We start from the raw sequence: 9,861 nt of genomic DNA on the forward strand, positions 1-9,861 counted from the left end.
AAGCGGTAAACTCGGCAGACGCATGCCTCAGACAGCCGCCTGACTGCCCACAGGGTTTTCCAGCGAAATACAGGTAAGTCGAAATTGTGGAATTGCCACCTCCAGGCGGTAAGTAAGTCAGGCACATGCCCCAGGGCGCCCGCCTGACTGAGGGCAAACTCTAAGCGTGACAGGGCATGGGGTCAGCCTGTGAAAGGGGGGTCAGTTCACTCCCAGGAATCGGACCTCCAGGCGGTAAGTAAGTCAGACACATGCCGTTTTTGTTTCCAACACTTTCTTTCTTTATTTTTAATGATTTCAGCATAGATACGAACACACATACAGCTTTTGTGTCTGAGTAACTTACCGCCCGGAGGTCCGATTCCTGGAAGTGAACTTAGACCATCGCTCTCAATCTTAAGACACATGCCCCAGGACGGTGGCCCGACCAAGGGGAAAGAGTTTAAGAGTGAGCGGTTGTCTAAGTTAACTTCCAGGAATCGGACCTCCAGGCGGTAAGTTACTCAGACACATGTAGTTTTTGTTCCCAACACTTTCTTTCTTGTTTATTTCTTTATTTTTCATCATTTCAGCATAGATACGAACACACATACAGGTTATCATACTTTAAGCGGGAGCAGTGTTCATCATCAGAAGGGGGTGGGGGGCGGGGGGAAAGGGTTTTGTGCCATCTCAGCTGCAAACCTAACCCTGCGTCTTGGGGGACTGGCATCTACTACAATGTCATTGGGGGCCGGTTCAGCCTCTGACCCTCGCAGCCGGCGTTTCAGGAAGTAGGTGATGAGCCCTAAGGCAATCAGGGCGCCTGCCACGCCTGCCACACCTCCCACAATCGGTCCCACCGGTGGAGTTTGGGTTACGTAGAATTCCAGGAAGCACTCCTCCACACCGACACGATTCTTGGCAGTACATACGTAAGTCCCTCCGTCGCTCTGGCCAGCGTCCGGGATGGTGAGCGTGCCCGCCGCATGGTCTGTCATCGCAGAGGCCGGTAGGCGCCTCGAGATCGGTTCCCTTCTCCAGAAGTACGTGATCGGTGCTGCACCTGCAAGAAATGTACATGAAAACACGTGAAAATATATACATACAAATATAATGTGTGAAAAAAGAATTTCCACCAAGGGGACAACTAATGAACTGACTCACCTTCCTGAGATCCACAGTGTAGCACTTTCGGATTCCCGACCCCCGCATCCCCCCCCGTGGTGTAATAACACTGGGGCTTCGATGGCTTCTTGAGCACTCTCAGGACTTTCTTGACGTTCTGGATGCCTGGAATCTTCTTGACCTGGCACTTGTAGATGCCAGAGTCTGAGGGAGTCAGCAGCAAAAGGTGGATGGTGGCGTCTCCCCGCCCGGGGTCCTCCGCCCGGAAGCTGACCCTGCCCTTCAAAGGCTGGTAGTAATCGTCGTAGATCTGCCCGTCGGAGTAGAGCAGCACCTCTGCAACTTCCATCGGGTGGCGTACGGACTTCACGCTCCATTCGACCTCCAAGGGCCCCGTATCCTCCGGGGCAGTGGAGAACCGGCAGTCCAGATCCACATTCTCTCCCACGGCCTTCTCCGTGATCTTAGGCGAGGCGGTGTCGTTGATCCGGAGTCCTCTGGCGGTCAGCAGCAGCATCGAGGCGACCTTCAGCACGGCGAGCGGGCCCATGGCGACTGCCGCGGGGTGTCTCTCGGCCTTATATGCCCGCCGAGCGGCCACTCCCACATCGTGACACAGTTGTGACGTTTAGCCAATGGGATGTTAGAGGGTTGGTCTGATGTTGTGTGTAGAAATTGTGGAATTCCATGAAGACGACATGGAAAAAATTGTTTTTTGGTTGTTTGTCTTGTTTCCCGCCCGCCCGCCCGCCTGCCCGCCTACCCACCTTCCTATTGGTCCCCTGTGTACCTGCGTCACTTCCGGTGACATAAATATACATAAATATGCCTCTGTCTTTTCGCACAGGCCTTCATGTGGGAGAGACGGACAAGACGGAGACTGAGGAGGGGACGAAGAATGAGAACAGGTCGGATATCCGGAATTGTTACCATCGCATGTGTGCTTGTCTGTCTATACGTGTATGGGATGACACAGAGGTTTTTTTACGTTGGCCTTCTTTCCCCAGTGGGAAACCCAGCGCAGGGCCCAACGCCGGGGGAAAGAGCGCCGGACCTCCAGGAAAACCATGTGCAGAGCCCGATGCCCGGGCTAGCCAGGCAAGTGTAATCACACCTCAAAGACTGAGGCGTTACGATGCGACAGATTGGTTCGGAGTGCTAGGTCTACATCCGGGATTGCTACATGAAATCATTAAAGATGGACCTGCAATTCTCAGAAAGCTACGCATTTTTAAACGATGATTTTTCACAATTTTGTCTGTTTTTTCTTTTCTCTTTTCCCCTGCAGGTGCAACTGCCAGTGTGGGGACGGATGCGTCCTGGTCGTCGTCATGACCTTGTGCGTCGTTGGGCTCGTGTACATGCTCGCCATGTTTCTGCTCCATTTTTACAGAGTGATGTAAATAAATAGCCAAGCTGGAGTTCAAAGAAAACCCATGTCTGAGTCTTATTTGGTAAATTTCAGAAACCCAGTGTCCTTCCAGGTTTTTCTCTACACCGTACACTGTGAGACTTACCCCAGACTGTTGTTACCTGAAAGAGGGGGAAAGGTTAAAGGTCAATGATAGGAAGGTTCGCGTTCCGGAAAAGCGACCTTCGCGGGGTACCTACCTGCCTACCTACCACAGACACCTGCCCCAGACCGTTGCTTGAAAGGGGGGGGGGGGGGGGGTCAAGAGTGAAGGGTCGGGAAAGTCGCAGCGGTAAGCTCTACAGACGCATGCCTCAGACAGCTGCCTGACCGCCCGCAGGGTTTTCAAGCGAAATACAGGTCAGTCGAAATTGTGGAATTGCCACCTCCAGCCAGTAAGAAGCGGTAAACTCGGCAGACGCATGCCTCAGACAGCCGCCTGACTGCCCGCAGAGTTTTCAAGCGAAATACAGGTCAGTCGAAATTGTGGAATTGCCACCTCCAGGCAGTAAGAAGCGGTAAACTCGGCAGACGCATGCCTCAGACAGCCGCCTGACTGCCCGCAGAGTTTGGGAGCGAATGGTTGGTGAAGGAGCATTCCAGGAATTTGACCTCCAGCCAGTAAGAAGCGGTAAACTCGGCAGACGCATGCCTCAGACAGCCGCCTGACTGCCCGCAGAGTTTTCAAGCGAAATACAGGTCAGTCGAAATTGTGGAATTGCCACCTCCAGGCAGTAAGAAGCGGTAAACTCGGCAGACGCATGCCTCAGACAGCCGCCTGACTGCCCGCAGAGTTTGGGAGCGAATGGTTGGTGAAGGAGCATTCCAGGAATTTGACCTCCAGCCAGAAAGAAGCGGTAAACTCGGCAGACGCATGCTTCAGACAGCCGCCTGACTGCCCGCAGAGTTTTCAAGCGAAATACAGGTCAGTCGAAATTGTGGAATTGCCACCTCCAGGCAGTAAGAAGCGGTAAACTCGGCAGACGCATGCCTCAGACAGCCGCCTGACTGCCCGCAGAGTTTGGGAGCGAATGGTTGGTGAAGGAGCATTCCAGGAATTTGACCTCCAGCCAGAAAGAAGCGGTAAACTCGGCAGACGCATGCTTCAGACAGCCGCCTGACTGCCCGCAGGATTTTCAAGCCAAATACAGGTAAGTCGCAATTTGGGAATTGCTTCCTCCAGGCGGTAGGTAAGTCAGACACATGCTCAGGATGCCTACCTGACTGAGGGGGGCAAAGTCTAGGAAGTGACCATGGGGAAAGTTCCCTTCCAGGTATTGGAACTCCAGGCGGTAGGTAAGTCAGACACATGCCCAGGATGCCTACCTGACTGATGGGGCAAAATCCAGGAAGTGACTGTGGGGAAAGTTCACTTCCAGGAATTGGACATCCAGCCGGTAGGTAGCGGTAAGCTCTGCAGATGCGTGCCTCAGACAGCGGCCTGAGTGCCCGCAGAGTTTGGGAGCGAGTGGTCATTAAAGTCACATTCCAGGTATTTGACCTTCCACAGACCAGCGCATAACTCCGATCTAAGGGCGCATAATTAGGGTTAGGGGTTAGGGTTAGGGTTAGGGTTAGGGTTAGGGTTAGGGTTAGGGTTAGGGTTAGGGTTATAGGGATAAATACGTCCTTTGAGGGGCCCCTCAAGAATGTTTTTGCCAATAACTCCGGATAGGAATGTCCTATCATCATAGAACCAAGTTCCTTGGATTCCTTGGCCCCAGACCTTTCCAATGATGTGTCGTTTGACCCCGTGGAACCTTGGGAAATTTTCGAAATCTTAGTTTGAAACTTTAAAATGGCCATATCTCCGGAACGGTAAGTCGTAGAGACTTGAATTCAACTCTGGCGTGTTCAGCGACCCCAAATTAGGTCTGACGCGACCGACTTTCAAGTCTCTAGCACCTTCGGTTCCGAAGATATTGGCCAAAAACGGAATTCGGAAATTTTCGTTTTCTGAAAAATTCAAAATTTTGATAGGAAGGTCGTAGAGACACGTGAGTGGGCTCTACGTGACGGGCGTGGCCGAAATAGGGTTAGGGTTAGGGTTAGGGTTAGGGTTAGGGTTTAGGGTTAGGGTTAGGGTTAGGGTTAGGGTTAGGGTTAGGGGGTTAGGGTTAGGGTTAGGGTTAGGGTTAGGGTTAGGGGTTAGGGTTAGGGTTAGGGTTAGGGTTAGGGTTAGGTTATAGGGATAAATACGTCCTTTGAGGGGCCCCTCAAGAATGTTTTTGCCAATAACTCCGGATAGGAATGTCCTATCATCATAGAACCAAGTTCCTTGGATTCCTTGGCCCCAGACCTTTCCAATGATGTGTCGTTTGACCCCGTGGAACCTTGGGAAATTTTCGAAATCTTAGTTTGAAACTTTAAAATGGCCATATCTCCGGAACGGTAAGTCGTAGAGACTTGAATTCAACTCTGGCGTGTTCAGCGACCCCAAATTAGGTCTGACGCGACCGACTTTCAAGTCTCTAGCACCTTCGGTTCCGAAGATATTGGCCAAAAACGGAATTCGGAAATTTTCGTTTTCTGAAAAATTCAAAATTTTGATAGGAAGGTCGTAGAGACACGTGAGTGGGCTCTACGTGACGGGCGTGGCCGAAATAGGGTTAGGGTTAGGGTTAGGGTTAGGGTTAGGGTTAGGGGGTTAGGGTTAGGGTTAGGGTTAGGGTTAGGGTTAGGGTTAGGGGTTAGGGTTAGGGTTAGGGTTAGGTTATAGGGATAAATACGTCCTTTGAGGGGCCCCTCAAGAATGTTTTTGCCAATAACTCCGGATAGGAATGTCCTATCATCATAGAACCAAGTTCCTTGGATTCCTTGGCCCCAGACCTTTCCAATGATGTGTCGTTTGACCCCGTGGAACCTTGGGAAATTTTCGAAATCTTAGTTTGAAACTTTAAAATGGCCATATCTCCGGAACGGTAAGTCGTAGAGACTTGAATTCAACTCTGGCGTGTTCAGCGACCCCAAATTAGGTCTGACGCGACCGACTTTCAAGTCTCTAGCACCTTCGGTTCCGAAGATATTGGCCAAAAACGGAATTCGGAAATTTTCGTTTTCTGAAAAATTCAAAATTTTGATAGGAAGGTCGTAGAGACACGTGAGTGGGCTCTACGTGACGGGCGTGGCCGAAATAGGGTTAGGGTTAGGGTTAGGGTTAGGGTTAGGGTTAGGGTTTAGGGTTAGGGTTAGGGTTAGGGTTAGGGTTAGGGGGTTAGGGTTAGGGTTAGGGTTAGGGTTAGGGGTTAGGGGTTAGGGTTAGGGTTAGGGTTAGGGTTAGGGTTAGGTTATAGGGATAAATACGTCCTTTGAGGGGCCCCTCAAGAATGTTTTTGCCAATAACTCCGGATAGGAATGTCCTATCATCATAGAACCAAGTTCCTTGGATTCCTTGGCCCCAGACCTTTCCAATGATGTGTCGTTTGACCCCGTGGAACCTTGGGAAATTTTCGAAATCTTAGTTTGAAACTTTAAAATGGCCATATCTCCGGAACGGTAAGTCGTAGAGACTTGAATTCAACTCTGGCGTGTTCAGCGACCCCAAATTAGGTCTGACGCGACCGACTTTCAAGTCTCTAGCACCTTCGGTTCCGAAGATATTGGCCAAAAACGGAATTCGGAAATTTTCGTTTTCTGAAAAATTCAAAATTTTGATAGGAAGGTCGTAGAGACACGTGAGTGGGCTCTACGTGACGGGCGTGGCCGAAATAGGGTTAGGGTTAGGGTTAGGGTTAGGGTTAGGGTTTAGGGTTAGGGTTAGGGTTAGGGTTAGGGTTAGGGTTAGGGGGTTAGGGTTAGGGTTAGGGTTAGGGTTAGGGTTAGGGGTTAGGGTTAGGGTTAGGGTTAGGGTTAGGGGAACTGCGTAGAGTCCCCCTCCGATAGGAGGGGGCACGAGCACGGTCCATCCCCCCGGACCTTCCGTCACCCTGATTCCACACGGGCTGACGGTTGCGCCGGCCCCTCTTGCCGTAGCTCACAACCGTCCACCCGTCCATCATGCGGTTTTATTAAAAAAACCCGTTGGTTGGTTTTTAAAAAAACCTTTTGGGTCCCTATGAATTTTTTTGATTTTTTAATTTTTTTGAAAATAAAATAAAATGAAATATAAAAACAAACAACAAAAGAAGGTGTGCCCAATTAAAGTGAAAAAAAACGCAACGTTTCGGCCCTTTTCGGGCCTTCCTCAGGCAAGGCACACAAACAACTAGATAGCAGCAAGCTGGCTTTCACTATACTGAAATGGCAGAGATGTTCTCTCGTCGCTCGCCAGGCTCAGAATGAGCTCTCTTCTATTGGCACCTCTATTTATCAGCTCTGACGAACCCAAACCGTATACACGGTATTTGCTCTAACTGATTTTTAAACTGTTTTAAACATCCTTATTTATGGTTTTAGTAAAAAAATAAAAAAATAAAAAAATAAAATTATTCTGGTCCTCGCGGACAGTGTAAATTTAACTTTTTAACTCCCAATATTGCAATTTTTAGTTTTTAACCATTATTAATGGGTTTTTTAACCATACCATCCTCACTGTAAATGCCAACCCATGTTTTTAAATGTAAATATTTGATTTTGACCATCATTTATGAATTTTTAAACTGAACCGTCCTCGCGGTAAAGGCCAAATTTCGATTTTAACTGTTTTTAACTTATTTTTAACTAATTTTTAACCCCTAAATGCCAAAATGACCTATATCCCATGAATTTTTACCCCATATTTATATAATTTTTAACTAATTTTTAACTAATTTTTAACCCCCTAAGTACCAAAATCACCTATCTCCCATGAATTATAACCCATATTTATATACCAATTTTAAAACATTTTTAACCCCTTTTTTTTAAACAATTATGAATTTTTAATAAATCAACTCTTAATGATCAATTCCCCTTATAAATTATTTTAACCCTTACTAGCCCAATGGAATTAGATTTAGGGTTAGGGTTCAGATTAAGGTTAGGGTTAGGATTAGGTATAGGATTAGGGTTAGGGTTAGGTCTAGGATTAGGGTTAGGGTTAGGGTTAGGGTTAGGTTTAGGATTAGGGTTAGGGTTAGGTTTAGGATTAGGGTTAGGGTTAGGTTTAGGATTAGGGTTAGGATTAGGGTTAGGTTTAGGATTAGGGTTAGGGTTAGGGTTAGGTTTAGGATTAGGGTTAGGGTTAGGTTTAGGATTAGGGTTAGGGTTAGGGTTAGGTTTAGGATTAGGGTTAGGGTTAGGGTTAGGGTTAGGGTTAGGTTATAGGGATAAATACGTCCTTTGAGGGGCCCCTCAAGAATGTTTTTGCCAATAACTCCGGATAGGAATGTCCTATCATCATAGAACCAAGTTCCTTGGATTCCTTGGCCCCAGACCTTTCCAATGATGTGTCGTTTGACCCCGTGGAACCTTGGGAAATTTTCGAAATCTTAGTTTGAAACTTTAAAATGGCCATATCTCCGGAACGGTAAGTCGTAGAGACTTGAATTCAACTCTGGCGTGTTCAGCGACCCCAAATTAGGTCTGACGCGACCGACTTTCAAGTCTCTAGCACCTTCGGTTCCGAAGATATTGGCCAAAAACGGAATTCGGAAATTTTCGTTTTCTGAAAAATTCAAAATTTTGATAGGAAGGTCGTAGAGACACGTGAGTGGGCTCTACGTGACGGGCGTGGCCGAAATAGGGTTAGGGTTAGGGTTAGGGTTAGGGTTAGGGTTTAGGGTTAGGGTTAGGGTTAGGGTTAGGGTTGTGCGCCCGGCGTCGCCATCGTAGACCAGACGTCGACAATGTGGAGCGGCTCCCTGTCTGTAGATGGCTGGCGGCGTTGTTTTTTGGAAATTTAGCCAGTGAGCTAACGCTCATTCCCTCTCATTTTCCTATGGCGGGCTGCTAACTCTCGCGCCCAGAGCGGAATTTTCCATTTTTTTGGGGGGGTTGGGGTCAGCCGTGAAAGAGGGTTAAGTTCACTTCCAGGAATCAGTCCTCAAGGCGGTTAGGGTTAGGGTTAGGGTTAGGGTTAGGGTTAGGGTTAGGGTTAGGGTTAGGGTTAGGGTTAGGGTTAGGGTTAGGGTTAGGGTTAGGGTTAGGGTTTAGGGTTAGGGTTAGGGTTAGGGTTAGGGTTAGGGTTAGGGTTAGGGTTAGGGTTAGGGTTAGGGTTAGGGTTAGGGTTAGGGTTAGGGTTAGGGTTAGGGTTAGGGTTAGGTTATAGGGATAAATACGTCCTTTGAGGGGCCCCTCAAGAATGTTTTTGCCAATAACTCCGGATAGGAATGTCCTATCATCATAGAACCAAGTTCCTTGGATTCCTTGGCCCCAGACCTTTCCAATGATGTGTCGTTTGACCCCGTGGAACCTTGGGAAATTTTCGAAATCTTAGTTTGAAACTTTAAAATGGCCATATCTCCGGAACGGTAAGTCGTAGAGACTTGAATTCAACTCTGGCGTGTTCAGCGACCCCAAATTAGGTCTGACGCGACCGACTTTCAAGTCTCTAGCACCTTCGGTTCCGAAGATATTGGCCAAAAACGGAATTCGGAAATTTTCGTTTTCTGAAAAATTCAAAATTTTGATAGGAAGGTCGTAGAGACACGTGAGTGGGCTCTACGTGACGGGCGTGGCCGAAATAGGGTTAGGGTTAGGGTTAGGGTTAGGGTTAGGGTTTAGGGTTAGGGTTAGGGTTAGGGTTAGGGTTGTGCGCCCGGCGTCGCCATCGTAGACCAGACGTCGACAATGTGGAGCGGCTCCCTGTCTGTAGATGGCTGGCGGCGTTGTTTTTTGGAAATTTAGCCAGTGAGCTAACGCTCATTCCCTCTCATTTTCCTATGGCGGGCTGCTAACTCTCGCGCCCAGAGCGGAATTTTCCATTTTTTTGGGGGGGTTGGGGTCAGCCGTGAAAGAGGGTTAAGTTCACTTCCAGGAATCAGTCCTCAAGGCGGTTAGGGTTAGGGTTAGGGTTAGGGTTAGGGTTAGGGTTAGGGTTAGGGTTAGGGTTAGGGTTAGGGTTAGGGTTAGGGTTAGGGTTAGGGTTAGGGTTTAGGGTTAGGGTTAGGGTTAGGGTTAGGGTTAGGGTTAGGGTTAGGGTTAGGGTTAGGGTTAGGGTTAGGGTTAGGGTTAGGGTTAGGGTTAGGGTTAGGGTTAGGGTTAGGGTTAGGGTTAGGGTTAGGGTTAGGGTTAGGGTTAGGGTTAGGGTTAGGGTTAGGGTTAGGGTTAGGGTTAGGGTTAGGGTTAGGTTATAGGGATAAATACGTCCTTTGAGGGGCCCCTCAAGAATGTTTTTGCCAATAACTCCGGATAGGAATGTCCTATCATCATAGAACCAAGTTCCTTGGATTCCTTGGCCCCAGACCTTTCCAATGATGTGTCGT

At 48.5% G+C, this 9,861-nt stretch overlaps 1 protein-coding gene across 1 annotated transcript; it reads right to left on the reverse strand.

Moving 5' to 3' along the window:
- Nucleotides 1-629: 629 nt before the first annotated feature.
- LOC131979247 (coxsackievirus and adenovirus receptor homolog) lies at nucleotides 630-1,776 on the reverse strand. The gene is made up of 2 exons (XM_059343189.1): nucleotides 1,147-1,776; nucleotides 630-1,045 (listed from the first exon to the last, which is right to left on the reverse strand). The coding sequence occupies exons 1-2, from the start codon at nucleotides 1,655-1,657 to the stop codon at nucleotides 630-632; spliced, it is 927 nt and encodes a 308-aa protein (XP_059199172.1). The 5' UTR covers nucleotides 1,658-1,776.
- Between the last annotated feature and the right edge of the window lie 8,085 nt (nucleotides 1,777-9,861).

This window comes from Centropristis striata, chromosome 10 (genome assembly GCF_030273125.1).
Source record: "Centropristis striata isolate RG_2023a ecotype Rhode Island chromosome 10, C.striata_1.0, whole genome shotgun sequence".
NCBI lineage: Eukaryota > Metazoa > Chordata > Actinopteri > Perciformes > Serranidae > Centropristis > Centropristis striata.

Excerpts from the sequence above, each read along its gene's own strand:
- LOC131979247 (XM_059343189.1), bottom strand. The coding sequence starts at position 1,657 with ATGGGCCCGCTCGCCGTGCTGAAGGTCGCCTCGATGCTGCTGCTGACC. Across the intron at positions 1,046-1,146 it reads ACACTGTGGATCTCAGGAAG|GTGCAGCACCGATCACGTAC; the intron begins GTGAGTCAGTTC and ends CATTTCTTGCAG.